The sequence below is a fragment of the Anomaloglossus baeobatrachus genome, chromosome 4 (genome assembly GCF_048569485.1).
Source record: "Anomaloglossus baeobatrachus isolate aAnoBae1 chromosome 4, aAnoBae1.hap1, whole genome shotgun sequence".
In the NCBI taxonomy this organism is placed as follows: domain Eukaryota; kingdom Metazoa; phylum Chordata; class Amphibia; order Anura; family Aromobatidae; genus Anomaloglossus; species Anomaloglossus baeobatrachus.
This window is the reverse complement of record NC_134356.1, coordinates 452,622,536-452,639,710: the sequence shown is the minus strand read 5'-3', so window position 1 is coordinate 452,639,710 and position 17,175 is coordinate 452,622,536. Positions and strand designations below refer to the sequence as shown.

The following is a 17,175-nucleotide window of genomic DNA, read 5'->3' as shown; positions in this document are numbered from 1 at the left end:
AAGGTTTCCCGCTCGAGTCGTCTTCCCCGAGCAGTGGAGGTGCGAAAGTGAGGCCCCGCCCCCAAAGAGAGAAGTGCTGTAGAAAAACCAAGGGGGGGCGGGCGAGGAGCTGGCCTCATGTGATCCCAGGGATAAGGAGCAGGGACGCCAGGACTCTGCACTTGTCTTGTTCCTGGATCCCGAGCAAGAAACATGTCCGCCCCGGCCAGCAAGCCTGAAGCCCCAGAGCCCGCGCCCGGAATAGCAGCATGGGTGGAAGCCTGGATAGCGCAGATGAGGCGCTGTCTGCAGGCCCAAGTCCAGCTCCTCGTGAAAGGATGGGTGGCCGAGATGGAGGAGGTAGCTGCAGCCGTGGAGACATGTGAGGTGGAGGCAGTGTTGGAGGAGCGGGTAAGTGACCCACGTCCCTATGTCCCAGAGGGAACGGCTACTGCTGCTGAGGGGCCCGGTCTGCTTCAGCTCACTCTCCTGCGTCCCCCACCGCCCCTACCGGTCGCTGTTGCTCCACCGATCGGTCCGTTGCCCCCGACACCGGCGGGTTCCACCGTAACTGCCCGCGAGGGCAGGCCTGTAGACGCGGCCCGCGGACGGCCGCTTGCCCGTTCGGCACCGATCCCATTGCCCTGGGAGGTGCCCGTTCCCTGTGAGGAACCGCAGGTCCCGGAAGTGACCACGCCCGAAGAAGCTCCGGCAGTCCGCCCGGCCCGAGGAATGATGGACGCTGACCGGAAAGAGGCCCGGAAGGTAAGGCTGGCCGCTCCCAAGCTCCAGGCCTCGGCTGAGGCAGCGGAGGGATGTCGCTGCAAGGCAGGAAGACAGGCTGCGACACAGCGGGACTCCCCAACACCGATGGTGCCGGTTGTAGCCAGCATCGGGGAGCGCCGACTGGGCCCGACCCCCGCGCAGAAGGAGCATGCGGAAACCCCATACTGGGAGCGGCAGCTGAACCAGATGGGCCGGGAGATTGAGACTTTTGAAAAGGAGAAGGCCGCAGTACTGGCTCGCACCATCCGGGAAAAAGAGAACCTCCGGAATGCAACATACTGGGTGCGGGGCCAGACCTATGAGGGCCAGGTCCGGCGGTTTTGCCCCCGGCGTGGATGGGGGTTTATATACCAACCGGGCCTGGAGGCCAAAATCTTTTTCTCCAGAAGGGATGTGTACCACCATCTTCCCCTGGGTCACCCAGATCGTGACCTGAAAGTCGGTGAGCTGGTCACCTACACCCGCCACTGCGGGGAGAGGGGCTGGTTCGCCCTTGATGTCAGAAGGAGGGCGAGCCGCGGCGTTCCCGGGCGGCCTCAGTCCCCTCCCCCGCTGCACATCCCCGATGTGGAGCTGGAGGAGGAATATGAAGAAGGAGACCTAAAGTAAGGCAGCGGACTCCAGTTGTCAACAGTGACAGTCCCCATTGGGTCCAACAGTTGATTTTGTTGTAGCCCGTTGGCTGCTGAAGTGCCCGTCCCAGTTGGGACTGATGTTGTCCCCTTTCTCCCTCAAAGACAAGGCTGAGAACTTGCAAGCCACCCAAAAACTATTGGGCCTGTAAATAGTGCCCAACTGCCCCTTCCCGCAATTGCCAGTCCCTGGAGAGGTTGGTTGGAGGAAGGACCCGCAGCAGAACAGGCTGGGGTCCGGTCACCATCCGGACCGGTGACCATCCTCCGGGTCAGGGGTCCCCTTGGACGTGGGGCCTCTGAAGGACTGCCGGCTGCGTAGCACCGTACCCGTTCCCGCTTGGGTGGCCTGGGCCAGTTCCCGTTTTCCAGACTGGGGAAAAGGGGTGCTGCCTGTTTCTTAGGGGCAGCATCAAGGTTCAGGTTGCTTGGGTGGGAAAGCGGAGGGACCCACTCCCGTAATGTTATTAAAAATGTTTTCCCATTTGCAACGGTTCAAGAATGTGCCTCCCACAAGGGAAGAAATGAAAAAGATGCTTTTGAATGTTTTACCTGTTATTTATCTTTCAGAAAAATAAAAACCGGTGTGGACGGGCAGCCCGCGGACGGTCTGCATTAAACCAAGGGGGAATGTGATGCCCTGGACCCCAGGAGTCACGGGTCACAGGTCACAACACTCACCACAAACACCCCCACACTAGAAAGGTACCATCAGTCAACCACAAAGACCTGATTGCCTCCCTCAGTGTTAGACAGGCACACCAGGTGGGCGGAGTCAGGCGGAAAGACACCCCCCCGAGGAGTCTGCTGGCCTGATGCAGGAAAAATAGAAAATAGTCAGTACAGAAGTCGAGTGCAGACAGACGGTTCAAACAGTCAGGCAGGCAGACGGCAGTGGCCGCCTGCAGGAGACCGGGAATACGACCAGCGGAACCGTAAGGGACCGGGATAGGGTAGTAACCCGCCGGAACTGAACCGGGGAGCTAACTAGATACCGGAGCACCAGGCAGGGTACTCAGACCCCGACTAGGCTATATGCCACCACCATAGTCAGATTAACTGATTGCGGTCTGGACCTCAGGGGTTCATTCCCACCAAAGTCCCGATTGAAGGCAACAGCCCAACCCGTCCGGATAGTAGCCACCGCCAGAGGCCAGAGATCCAAGGGCCAGCGTCTGCGGGCAACAGGGGCTCAAATGACGCATACACGCCGGGGAGCGGACTACCAGTGCCCAGGCACAGTGGTCACACTACAAACACAGGTGCAAGAGAAAGGCGGACATTGCCAACCCGACTAGGAAGCTGCAGCCGGCTGCGGGCCTCGTTCATTCCTGCGTTTGGTTTACCAGTGACTCTGTGTGGTTTAATCGTGAGTACAACAGTGCCATCAGGCACCGCACCGCGCTGCACCGCAACACTGCTCCCTGCACCTCTGCCCACAGCCCGACCGGGCCCCGGGACCAACATCCCCTACCCACGGAGGGGTCAACTCCTAGCTGCGCCACTACACCGCTCCCGGGAGTCCCTGTACCTTCACCGCAGCGGTGGTGTCCACCATCACCACAACCCGTGGGTGGCGTCACGAACAATCATCCCAAAACCAAATACCCGCATCCCCCGTGTGTAACGCCAACCCCCTTGCAGAGCGACGTGACCCCCGGGTCCGTGAGAGGCTCGAGCCACCAGCTGTAGAACGCGAGCACGGATCCGAGTGACTCGGCGGCCGCAGCCGAGGGCCCGGGGGGGCTACACTGCCACGAAGTCCTAGGTTAATCATGGCATGGCATCTATGAGACACATTCTATGATTAACCTGTAAGTGAAAGTAAATAAATGCATACACCCGAAAAAATACTTTATTTGGAATAAAAGACAAAAAAACCCTCTTTCACTGTTTTATTAAAATCCCCAAATACCCCTCCAGGTCCGGCGTAATCCACGAGGTCCCGCGACGCATCCAGCTCTGCTACATGAAGCTGACAGCAGCGGCAGTAGAACACCGCCGCTCCTGTGAGCTCCACGCAGAAACTGAAGGGAGTTGCGCTGTCAGCGGGAACGTCACTGAGGTAATGACTGTGTGTGTGCGGTGATGATGAGTGCGGTAGTGCCTGCGTGTGCGGTGATGATGATGGGGGCGGTAGTGCCGGTATGTATGTGATGATGATGAGTGCTGTAGTGCCGGGGTGTGTGTGATGATGATGGGGCTGGTAGTGCCGGGATGTGTGTGATGATGATGAGTGCGGTAATGCCTGCGCGTGCGGTGATGATGGGTGCGGTAGTGCCCAGTGGTGTGTGTGATGATGATGAGTGCATTAGTGCTGGGGTGTGTGTGATGATGATGGGGGCGGTAGTGCCGGGATGTGTGTGATGATGATGAGTGCGGTAGTGCCTGCGTGTGCGGTGATGATGATGGGGGCGGTAGTGCCGGGGTGTGTGTGATGATGATGGGGGCGGTAATGCCGGGATGTGTGTGATGATGATGAGTGCGGTAGTGCCTGCATGTGCGGTGATGATGGGCTTTCTCTCGCGCGCGGCTAGAAAACTTAACGCAACACGTTATTTCCCAGGAATACGTTGCCTTTATTATCACAGTATTTGCAAGGCATCCGTCACATGCATCACACAACGCAATGCAATGGATGCCGTTCAACACAAGTGTGAAAGTAGACTTAAAGGGGTGGTTCACCCATATTTTTTATTGTCTAGTTCGATATTATATTGAGAAACAATGTTTCTCTCAAATACCTTGTGTTGGCAATAGTGCATGTCAGAGGCGCTATTGCAGACCGCTGTTTCCGCTCCAGTGACGTCACCGTTAAGTGCTGCACACGTCACATCCGTGCAGCCGGCTGCAATGTTCCTGGCTCACTGAGCTGTAGGCGGTGTTTCACTGCTTGTCACCGCTCATCTGCTCCCTGCTCCCTCAGCCCCCCTCCCTCCTCCCTCACAGCACAGAGCATCGAGTCTCTTGCTTGCAGCGTTCTGCTGTGAGGGAGGAGGGAGGGGGGAGCAGGAGACGCGCTCTGCTGTGACAGCGGTGAAACACCACCCAAGCTCAGTGAGTCTGGAAGAATGCACGGATGTGACGTGTGCGGCACTTGACGGTGACGTCACTGGAGCGGGAACAGCGGTCTGCAATAGCGCCTCTCACAGGCACTATTGCCAACACAAGGTATTTGAGAGAAACATTGTTTCTCAATATAATATCGAACTAGACAATAAAAAATATGAGTGAACCACCCTTTTAAGCGGAGAGGAACCTGCAGAAGTGTCAGCTCAGCTCAGCAGTGAGAGCAGAGAGCGGCCATCACACATCACACTGGTAACGCCCCTTTTATTTAACATAATCTCTGAAGGTGGAGTTATCTTGCAGGCAGCATCCGCCCCATAGCCTGGAGCAGCTCATTAACATACAGTGATGAAAGATGATGTTTCCACAACAAGGCATCTGATATGAGACATAAAGCTATGGCTTTTTTCAGCATTCTATAACCTGTATGCTTTCATTAATAGATTCAAAAGGTCAAAGTGGTGACAGATTTCCCTTTAAATGGAGATACTGTGATATTGAGCTGCACAATGTATGTTGTGCATAAAATGTATTCTTAGTGGAAGAAAATAGAATGAAAGGATCTTTAGCAGTTTTTATTTTAATACAAAGGGTGTCTGAGAGTAGATTTTCTTACCTGTTCTGTTACCAGTTTGTGTTGGTTTTTCAGGGTCTCATTGTCTATCTTTAGAGCCTGGGTCACTTGCTCATTTACTTCAGTCTGCTTCGAAAGGGTCTGTGGAGGTAAATAACAATATTCTGAGGACATAAAAGGAATAAATACCTATAAATCATAATACTAACACCACACACCTAATATTGTGTAGGATCCAACTTGTCAATGCATGCATCCTGTAATAACTCTAAAAGGTCACCCTGTATTATTTGATACCAAGACATTATCAGCAGCTTTTTTAGGCTATGTGCCCACGTGGCGTATTTTCATGCAGTTACGCTGCGATCTGCACCGTAGCGTAACTGCATGCGTCCTGCGTCCCTAGCACAATCTATGAAGATTGAGCCTAATCCATGCCCACGTAGCGTATTAGAACGCAGCGATTCGGCTGCTGCCAAATCGCTGCGTTCTTAGAAGTGACATGTCACTTCTTTCATGCGCTTTGCATGCAGCCCCCGCTCTGTCTATGGCAGAGGCTGCATCCAGAGTGCATGAAATCGGCAGTCACCGAAGCTTCAGAACGGAGCTTTTCAGCTGCGCTCTGAAGCGGATATACAGTGACGTTACGCTGCTGTGCAGAGCGCACACACGTGGGCACATAGCCTTAAGTTGTATAAGTTGCAAAGCACGATCTCCATAGATCAGTAAGTTATTGTCTATCCTATGGAGAGGGGATCATTTTCAATTGTAGAAAAAACAATAATAAATGGGGCAATCCCTGTCTATACACACTATAAAGGTTTATGGACCTTATAGTTGGGAGCAATGGCTGTTCCTGTGGAAGACTAAAGGCTACTTTACACACTGCGATATCGGTACCGATATCGCTAGCGTGGGTACCCGCCCCCATCAGTTGTGCGACATCGCTGCCCGTGCCGCACAACATCGCCCAGACATGTCACACATAGTTACCTGCCCGGCGACGTCGCTGTGACCTGCGAACCGCCTCCTTTCTAAGGGGGCGGTTCGTTCAGCATCACAGCGACGTCACAGCTGCATCACTGAACCGCTGCCCAATAGAAGTGGAGGGGCGGAGATGAGCGGGACGAACATCCTGCCCACCTCCTTCCTTCCGCATTGTGGCCGGGAGGCAGGTAAGGAGAGCTTCCTCGTTCCTGCGGTGTCACACGGAGCGATGTGTGCTGCCGCAGGAACGAGGAACAACTTCGTTACTGCTGCAGTTTTTGTAACGATGCAAAATCGCTCATAGGTGTCACACGCAACGGCATCGCTAATGCGGCCGGATGTGCGTCACCAATTCCGTGACCCCAACGAGTTTGCATTAGCGATGTCGTAGCGTGTAAAGCCCCCTTTAGGCCAACGATGTATTACATGGATGAAAACTATTCATCCGAATAACTGCAATATATTACTAGATTTCAGAAGAAAATGTATGGCTGGCCAGGTGTTAGGAATCAGACCCCTTTATCTCATACCAAAGGGGCTGTCTTTTATAAGACAATCTAGATATGGAGATATTTAGGACTGGATCCAACACATACACTAGCATATTTGCTTTTACAGCACTAGAAAGTGTCCCATGTTGAGGCTTTTCGCCCGCAATTAAAAATCCAACAGACCGGATCTTTCTCTCTAGGGGTCTGGAGGCCACGTATTAAACTCAGTCAATACTGGCAGGTTTGGTTGTTGAGATTTGTTCAATGTGTATGAGGCTCTTCAATACCATCAGATTCATAATTGTAATTTCCCTCAGCTTCTTTCTTATATCTAAGCTGTGCATAAACTTTCTTCTTCATTTAACGGCCTTCATCTCGATCTTGAGCCATGGCGATTTGATGGATGAACGCTCTGTAGGAAAATCACCCTTGTGCAAGCCTAGATAGATCCACCAGGGTCTTTGCTGCTGTTATCTTGATAGTATCAAGCCATCAGGATGCTGGTTTTCCTCTTTGCCATAGTCCCAAACTAACTAGGATTATTGTAAAGGCAATGGAACATGGCTGTCTTCCACACTCGATATCTCCAAATTTTAGGTTATATATCTTTTAGTTTTATTTTTTGTATCTTTTCATTCCCACGATTAGTGTTACGGCCGCTTTACACGCTGCAATATCATTACCGATATCGCTAGCGTGCGTACCTGCCCCCATCGGTTGTGCGACACGGGCAAATCACTGCCCGTGTTGCACAACATCGCTCTGACCCGTCACACTACTTACCTGCCTAGCGACGTCGCTGTGACCAGCGAACCACCTCCTTTCTAAGGGGGCGGTTCGTTCGGCGTCACAGCGACGTCACTAAGCGGCCGCCCAATAGAAGCGGAGGGGAAAAGATGAGCGGGACGTAACATCCCGCTCACTTCCTTCCTTCCGCATTGCCGGCGGTCGCAGGTAAGGTGAAGTTCTTTGTTCCTGCGGTGTCACACATAGCGATGTGTGCTGCCGCAGGAACGACGAACTACATTGTACATGCAGCAGCAACGATAATTGGGAATAGGGGGGCATGTCACCGATTAGCGATTTTGAACGTTTTTGCGACAATGCAAAATCGCTCATAGGTGTCACACGCAACGGCATCGCTAAAGCGGCCGGATGTGCGTCACAAATTCCGTGACCCCAACGAGATCGCTTGAGTGATGTCGTAGCATGTAAAGCGGCCTTTACTCACGTTCTGGAGGCTGCATATTTTTGGTCTGTTGAAACACTGGCATTTTTCAGTACAAGCAAAGTGGATGGGATTAAAAGAAATATCATGTCCACTGTGCTTCTTTTTAACGCTACGTAAACTCACCTGTGGTGCATTTTTCCAAGTCACAGCATGTGAATTTCTCTGGCAGCAACATTCAGCTTTCTGTACAAATTCTCGCTATAGACTTGCATTAGATGCGGAAAATCCGCAGGTAAAAGACGCACATAGTGCATTTACGTGGCAGAAATGCACCAAAAACACATGTAATCTGCACCCAATGATGTCAATAATAGAAAGTTTCAAGAAACAAAACAGCTTTATTTAAAGGATGACAAACCAAACAGACAAAAAAAACGCAGTCAAAAATGCAATAAAAATGCAGTGTCAAAACTGCAAGTAAACTAAGGTGCGGGGATGGTATAGAAATTATGCAGTGTCAAAAAGGCAACTGATCCTGATCGTGGAAGCGTACCCTTTCTGTGTACTGCATGTGAGAAATCCGTACATGCTTACAACTATGACTCCTACAAGATTATTCCTTACTTTTTTATTTACATTTATATGTTAGATTATTCCAGCAATATCACTAGAGACATTGAGATCCCAACCAGGCTAACATTATGTAGTTATATCACATTTATAATCTTAATCTTGTAAGAACTCCTGACCTGAAAGATAATGACAACGTGCGATAAGATGACTGATACATGCATCAAGTGTCTTGTGAGAAATTTCAAAATGGAAACTGTTTACGTTACTGTGTTATTTTTTCTTTTATTTCTTCTTCTTTTGCATGTAAAATCACAATTCCTACAGTAACATTTACATCATTTTGATAATGGCTTGTGCAGAGTGACAGAGGAGCTACAGTATTAATAAATACCTTTAGAATATCTTTCAGTTGGTGCAGAGACGACAGTGTTTGGTCTTTTTGTTCCTGTAATTCCACATTACGTTCCTGGCACCCTGATTAAAATACAGATGTGGTTAGTTTTACAATATGTAACAATATCAATTATGACAATGTCTGCTATGAAAAGGGATTTCTCATTAAAATCCTGGTCCATCTGCTTTGTTAGGACTCTATTCTAACAAGCAATTTCTCTGGTCTTGTCAAACTCAGGTAATTTGTATATGGATTAATACATGTCTGGTCGATAAATCAAATAAAGGGAAAGTTTTGGAAAACAAATAATATATAAAAACATCAATTTTAATTAAAAACATCAATTTTAATTCAATCTCTTAAAAAATCAAAAAAACACACAATGATTAAATAATTACCTAAAGTGCACAGATGGAGAAGGGAGGAGGGTTAGAGAGTAAAAAACCCTACAGATAAGCCTCCCTCCTGTCCACTACCTCCTACCTCACGCGGGGGTTGGCACCCTAAAAATAGACGATATGCCGCCCCCACTCGTCGATGGCTATCCTTAACCTTCCCTAGTTTGACCTAAAGGCAGGTATGAAAGGTGCTCAAATCTAAGTGCAAAACGTGCTCAATAAAGATGATCAGAAGGATAGCTAGTGAGATACGTTATGAGAGATCGTGTATATGCCCTAGTTGCCCCACATTGGTCATTAGTGAGGTCAGGACCGAGTGAATTTCAAAGGTATAAGTGGGAGGTGGGTTGTCTAATTATAGCACATACCCTAATGTTAAACCTCCCTCCTATCCCCTACCTCACGCAGGGGTCGGCACCCTAATGATATACGATATAATGTGGTGCCCGCACTCCACGAAGACTGTCCCTAAAATTAGCCCTAATGCATCTGTTGCGGGCGGAGGAGGGGACGCTGCGCTCACCCACTGCTCGGGTCCGGGTACTGCTGCTGCTCGGTGGTGGCTCGAGCGGTGGGCCGGATCCCGGGGACTCGAGCGGCGTTCCTCGCCCGTGAGTGAAAAGTGGGGGGTTTGGTTTAGGGATATTGTCCGTGACGCCACCCACGGTTGTGGTGAGGTTGTGACACCACCGCTGCTCTGTACGGGGATCCCGGGAGCGATGACTGGGAGCAGCTTGGATGTTAGTTCTTGCCTCTGTGGGTAGGGGGGTTGGTTGTCCCGGGGCCCGGTGAGGGGTATGGATGCAGGGCAGGCGGGTTACGGGACCTGGTGAGGTTCAAGGTCACGGGGGCAGCGCGGTGCCGCACGGCACGGTGGTACTCACTCAGCCAATGATGAATGCAAAGTCTCCGGTAAAACAAACGGCTGGATGGACGGGTCCCACAGACGGCTGCGGTGTTTCTCCTCCCGGCAGGTTGATGGTGACTGCCTTTCCCTGCACCTGTGTAGTGTGTATGGTTCCAATGGGTTCCCATCGGTAACCCGCTCCCCAGCTTGGATGGGTGCTGAAGGAGCCCCTTTTGCCCGCAGGCTCTGGCCCTGGGAACTGTAGCCTTGGCGGTGACTGTGTTTCCCTTTACGGTTTGAGCTGTCGCCTTCAATGGGTCTTGACTGCTGGGAAACCCCGGAGGTTCCCTTCGCTAATGGATTTGACCAGTTTTACGGCAACTCCTAGCCTGGTCGGGGTCCGTAAGCCCTGCCGGATGGTGCTGGCTTCTCTTTGTTCACCGGTCCGGTACCGCTGGGCCACCGCCCGTCCACGGTCCTTACGGCTCACTCTAATCGGCCTCTCCTGCAGACGGTCACCACTGTCTGCCAACCTTGCTGTTCCGTCCGGGCCACACACCCGGACCACCTTCAGACTGCTCCTCTACCACTTCACTTCCCCTCCACTCCAACACTAACTTCAACTCCTCTCCAAAGCTAATCTGACTCCTTTTCCCACCTCCAGGACTGTGTACTCCTCGGTGGGCGGGACCAACCACCTGGCCCACCCCCTGGTGTGGACATCAGCCCCTGGAGGAAGGCAACAAGGATTTTGTGTTTGGCTTCGGTGTGCCTAACCGAGGTGTGGGGTGTGTTGGTGTAGTACCTGTGACGACCTGGCTTGTCCAGGGCGCCACACATCCTAGCAGCAATACATACATAAAGTACTCATGCTTAAATAGTAAAGTGCATAATAGTATATAGATCAGTTTACATAGCAGATAACGTATTGATATGCATAGATATAATATAGCAGCATTATAATCAATAAAGTGCTTGTTCCATTAAGGTGCATAAAAATGGGACAGTCAAAAGGTACTCATCACTAATAGAGCCATAGATACGATCCTCAGATTGCCTCAAATTGCCTTGTCGGCAAAGGAGGCATCATACCGGGTGAAAAAAAGAACACGAACCCATAGAAGCATAGATCTGGTTGTCTCGATTTGAGTCATGCAATGACACCCTGCTCTCCTCACTGATCTAACTGCTGGCATCTACAGAGATTAAAATGGAGGAGGGGGAGAAGTGCAGAGCTGTGTGTAATTACAAACATCTCTTGCAGCTCTGCAGAGGTGTGTGTAATGCCACACAGCTCTGCTCTACTCTCCTCCCCCAACATGCAATCACAATAGATACTAGTGTGTAGCGCTGTCTTCTTACATGACTGACATAGAGAAAGCTGGCTTTAAGCTTGTTTTTTCCCCCTGCATGATACCTCTTCCTAATGATTGGTCAAAGTGATGCAGTGTAAAAAGTACACGTCTCCAAAGACAAATCTTTGCTAATGCTCCCTTGGTTATAGAGTAAAGGTCCAGTCACACTAAACAACTTACCAGCGATCCCAACAACGATAGGGATCGCTGGTAAGTTGCTAGGAGGTTGCTGGTGAGATGTCACACTGCGACGCTCCAGCGATCCCACCAGCAACCTGACCTGGCAGGGATCGCTGGAGCGTGGCTACACGAGTTGCTGGTGAGCTCACCAGCAACCAGTGACCAGCCCCCAGCGCTGCATGGAAGATGCTGCGCTTGGTAACTAAGGTAAATATCGGGTAACCAACCCGATATTTACCTTGGTTACCAGCTCACGCAGCTACACGTGCAGAGAGCAGGGAGCAGCGCACACTGAGCGCTGGCTCCCTGCTCTCCTAGTACAGCACACATCGGGTTAATTACCCGATGTGTGCTGCAGCTAAATGTGCACAGAGCAGGGAGCAGCGCACACTGCTTAGCGCTGGCTCCCTGCTCTCCTAGTACAGCACACATCGAGTTAATTACCCGATGTGTGCTGCAGCTAAATGTGCACAGAGCAGCGCACACTGAGCGCTGGCTCCTTGCTCTCCTAGCTACAGCACACATCGGGTTAATTAACCCGATGTGTCCTGCAGCTACATGTGCACAGAGCAGGAGCCGGCACTGACAGTGAGAGCGGCGGAGGCTGGTAACAAAGGTAAATATCGGGTAACCAAGGACAGGGCTTCTTGGTTACCCGATGTTTACTGTGGTTACCAGCCTCCGCAGAAGCCGGCTCCTGCTGCCTGCACATTTAGTTGTTGCTGTCTCGCTGTCACACACAGCGATCTGTGCTTCACAGCGGGACAGCAACAACTAAAAAATGGCCCAGGACATTCAGCAACAACCAATGACCTCACAGCAGGGGCCAGGTTGTTGCTGGATGTCACACACAGCAACATCGCTAGCAACGTCACAAAAGTTGTTCGTTAGCAGCGATGTTGCTAGCGATGTTGCTTAGTGTGACGGGGCCTTAAATTAGAGGCTAATCTTTAACAGCTAATATATTCACAACAGAGATAAATAAAAACTACATCTTATTGAGCTCTACAACTAATACTTCATGATGTGGCCAGTTTAACTACCTAAAATTGGTGAAAGGTCCTTCTTATGACACCACACGGCATCAGTGACAAAAAATAATGCAGTTTAACAGTTTTGTATAAGTTTCATTCTCTGGATCAGTTTGCACTCCCAATGATTATAAAGTAATAGCATATGCTAGCGATAGGCTGTTATTTTAAATGAAACAAAGCAACTTTTGCCCCCCAAATGTACATGAGAAATTACAAACCTTTAATTGCGTTGTCTAGCTGCTGCAGGAAGACTTCACAACGTGAACAATTATTTTGGCTCTCTTCATTTTGGAACACTGTTTGACTCCTACTCTTTAGTTCAGTGTGGGAAGCGTTGCCAGTATTGAATGAGGAGGTCACTTTCCCATTTGGCTTTTGCATTTCAGCCATCTAAAAAATCCGGAAGAACAAATGCAAGACAAAAATCAATGTAATAATTACCACATACCAACATAAGAAAGTCAGATTATTACAGAATTTAGATTCTGCCTCATTGCTGATTGTGCCCAGCCAGACACAACAGTTGAAATATAATATCATCAGTAATACTACAGGTAAATTACTAGAACAGACATGACTTAAAGGGAATGTGTCATTAAATGTTTATTTTCAACAATTGAAAAAATTTAAATATTAGTTTAAATTTAACTTTTTTTTATTCACCACCAAGCCATTTTCCGTTTTTCCTTTTTTTCCCTCTCTTTCAAGATCCTTAACTTTTTTATTTTACCGTCAATATAGCTGGCTTGCTTTTTTGCAGGACAAGTTGTATTTTTGGATGACACCATTAATACTGTCACATATTGCACTGAAAAAGAGGAAAAAATTCCAAGTGCAGTGAAATTGCAAAAAAGTGCAATTCCAATAGAATTTTTAATTGACTATGTTCAGAATATGGTAAAATTGACATGGCAGTATTATTCCCCAGGTCTACGACCCTTTTGAGTTTGTAACACCCATCACCATTTAAGACAGTTTACTGTGAGAACACACAGAGAGCACAGATTTTGACACTCCAGTACCGCCTCAGAAACAACAAAGGGACATGTAAGAAGTCTCTGAAGGTCTTAGAGCATCTCCAAGTCCCACATTGTTATACCATAAAATCCCTTTCAGCTGCCGTCAGGAAGGAAATCCACATTTCCACAATCCCCCCTCCTGGTCTCCTCTTGGTGGATATATGTCCCCCTCCTGTGCTTTTTCTGGGATATATAATTGAAATTAGAAGTTTACATACACCTAAAACATACATCTAAAAAGACATATATGCAGGTTTTTCTCACTATCTGACATGAAATCAGAATAAACCTTTTCCTTAGTTAGTATTACCAAAATATGTATATTTGCCAAATGCCAGAATAATGGGAGAGGGAGATGTTTGTAGGTCACCTTGCTCACACCTGCCTTTTCAGCTTTGCCCATAAATTTTCAATAGGATTAAGATCGGGGTTTTGTGATGTCCACTCTAAAACATTGACTTTGTTATCTTTAAGCTTCTTTGTAACCGATTTGGTAGTATGGTTCGGGTCATTGTCCATTTAGAAGACCAATTTCTACCCAAACTTTAAGTTTCTGGCTGATGTCTTAAGATCTTGCTTCTGTATTGTCACATGATCCTCCTGATGCCATCTATTTTGTGAAGTGCACCAGCCCCGCTTGTGTGGTGCCCTGGACAAGCCAGGGGCCACAGAGCACAACACCTACACACCCCACACTCCCAGCAGGCACACCGAAGTCAGACAAAAACCCTTGTTGCCTTCCTCCAGGGGCTGATGATCACACCAGGGGGTGGGCCAGGCGGTTGGTCCCGCCCACCGAGGAGTTCACAGTCCTGGAGGCGGGAAAAACAGACAGTCCAGTTTGGGCAGTGAAAGTGGAAAGAGGAAAGTGTAGTAGTGGAGCAACTGACTGACCGCGTCCGGGTGTGTGGCCCGGGCGAGACAGCAAGGTTGGCAGACGGTGGTGACCGTCTGCAGGAGTGGCCTAACCGAGTTACCGTAAGGACCGTGGACGGGCGGTGGCCCGGCGGTACCGAACCGGTACACGAAGAGAAGTCAGCACCATCTGGCAGGGGCTTTCGGACCCCGGCAAGGCTGGGAGTCGCCGTGAATGTGCCGAATCCGTTAGTAAAGGGGACCTCCTGGGTTTCCAAACAGCTAAGTCCCGACAGAAGGCAACAGTCCAACCAAAAGAGGGAGACACCGCCACCGCCAAGGCAACCGTTTCTCAGGGCCAGAGCCTGCGGGCAAGAAAGGGGTTCCTCCAGCCCACATCCAAGCTGGGGAGCGGGTTACCGGTGGGGACCCATCGGAACCAACAACTGTACACAGGTGCAGGGAAAGGCAGTCACCATCAACCTGCCGGGAGTAACAACACCGCAGCCGTCTGTGGGACCCCTCCATCCAGCCGAGTGTTTTACCGAGAACTGTGTCTTCATCATTGGGCTGAGTGAGTACCACCGTGCCGTGCGGCACAGCGCTGCCCCCGCGACCCTGCACCTCACCAGGCCCCGTAACCCGCCTGCCATCCACCCCTACCCCATCACCGGGCCCCGGGACAACCAGCCCCCTACCCACGGAGGGAGGAATTAACAACAAATCTGCTCCCTGTCATCGCTCCCGGGATCCCCGTACAGAGCAGCGGTGGTGTCACCAAAATCACCACAACCGTGGGTGGCGTCACGGACAATAACCATAAATCCCCACAATCAATCCCCTTTTCACTCACGGGCGAGGAGCGCCGCTCGAGTCCCCGGGATCCGGCCCACCGCTCAAGCCACCACCGAGCAGCGGCAGCCGCAGCAGCAGCAGCAGCGGCCGGACCCGAGCAGTGGGAGAGCGCAGCGTCCCCTCCTCCGCCCGCGACACTTGCAGCAAAACAACCCCACAATATAATACTGCCACCCCCGTGTTTCACAGTTGGGCCGGCCCCCTTTGCTGCAGCTATGACTGAGGCCCAGGCCTTAATAAAGCTAAGTAATTACACCGGGTGGGTCCAAGCTCCCCTCTTGACTGCGCCCCAGGGTTATAATGGGTTATAAAGGGTTATAATGCCCTGTTGGCGGCCCTGATAGGAGCACCTACAGAATGTTGTCTGAAGCATCCTACACTTGCAGGTTAGTTATGGAGACAGAAAATGGAGGTTAATCCAGAGAACTAGTCTGATTGCTGTATGTAAAGTCTCAAAGACATTTTTCCCTAATATAGAGAACACATCAGCAGCCTGATATAGTACTAATACCAGACTACTAACTTGTTTTAACCCTTGGAAGAAGTCACCGATGCACCACTACCCTCCAGCTTTACTCTAACTTTCTCCAACAGTGAGAACACATCAGTTGCCTGGCATTAGTGGTACAACACCAGACTGTCAATGTGTTCTCACCACCACGGCCCGCGTGCCAGGACCTCGTATCACCACTGTAAGTAGCAGTGACCGAAGGAAATTGTAGCTGAGCCCACAGGGCTATATTAAGATGGAGTCTGGCTCCACTGATGGCAGTGAACTGGACAGTCCAGGACTAGTGAACAAGTCATAGCGTAAGCAGCCACAGCATAGCAGATGCGGTTGAACCCAAACTGCAGTCTCCTATGGCCTGGGACTGCTGTATTTGTGGTTTCACACCAGCAAATAAAAATAATAGTCTTCAATGGCTACAGGAAAGAATATAAAAAAAGAAATGTTAATGTAGCAAATTTCATTTTGTTTAAAAAATAAATGTTTATATAATCAATAAATATTGATAAAAATGGTGATACATTCCCTTTACATGTCTTAGAAGTTACTTTGTACCTTTAACGCCAGTGATGACTTTTCTATGTTCATCTCAGTCTTCTCCATCTCCCTAATGTGCTGGAGATGTTTCAATGACCGTTCTCTATGCAAGTTGTAAAAAAAGAAATTAATAAAAAGAAAAAATGTCAGCCTGTCACTGTGATGTGGCTATTAGAAATTGAAAATATTGTAGTGAAAGAGCATTGTAGCCGTAGTACAATTAAATATTATATGTTCTTTCAGGGTTATTCCCATTTGCAGATTTGATGATAATTGGATATTGCTTGTGAATACTTTCCATATTCCTACCGCGTCTCATGATAATTACAGTCTTAAGCTGGGTTTACACACTGCAACATCTCAAACGACATCGCTGTAACGTCACCGGTTTTGTGACGCAATAGCGATGTTGTTTGCGATGTTGCAGTGTGTGAAACCTATCAGCGACCCGGCCCCTGCTGTGAAGTTCTAATCGTTACAAATCGTTCAGGACCATTCCTAGGTCCTTTGTTTCCCGCTGTGCAGCATGAAGTTTCAGTGTGTGAAGACTTTGCAGCGACTTTGTTAGCAACTTCCCTTTCAAAAGGCTGCTTATCAACGTCCCCAACAACCAGCTAGGTCGCTCTGCAGGTCCGGATCGCTGTTGAGTTGTTGGCCAGGTTTGCCTGTTTGAACGCTCACCAGAGACTTAGCAGAGACTTAGGGAGGTCGCTATTGCGTCACCAAACCGGTGACGTTACAGCGATGTCCTTTGCGATGTTGCAGTGTGTAAACCCAGCTTTATATTTCCATTGTTTAGCTTGTTGCCTAGATGACTGGCCCCCATTGTTAATTCCTGATCCCTGCCAGATTCAGTGCTACAGTGGCCAAGCATTGACAGTATCCTCATGTGCCGATTTCCAGGTTATCTACATAAACGCTCTCCAACCCC

The 17,175-nt window shown here is 49.7% G+C and overlaps 1 protein-coding gene across 1 annotated transcript in view; it reads right to left on the bottom strand.

Annotated features, from left to right (window-relative positions):
• LOC142301663 (uncharacterized) overlaps positions 1-17,175 on the bottom strand; it is a 150,302-nt gene that overhangs the window by 42,169 nt on the left and 90,958 nt on the right. Inside the window, exons 18-21 of the mRNA XM_075342681.1 lie at positions 16,263-16,347; positions 12,689-12,860; positions 8,654-8,736; positions 5,083-5,181 (exon numbers count right to left, since the gene is read on the bottom strand). Of these exons, the coding sequence (XP_075198796.1) occupies positions 5,083-5,181; positions 8,654-8,736; positions 12,689-12,860; positions 16,263-16,347 (439 nt within the window). The remainder of the gene's footprint in view (positions 1-5,082; positions 5,182-8,653; positions 8,737-12,688; positions 12,861-16,262; positions 16,348-17,175) is intronic.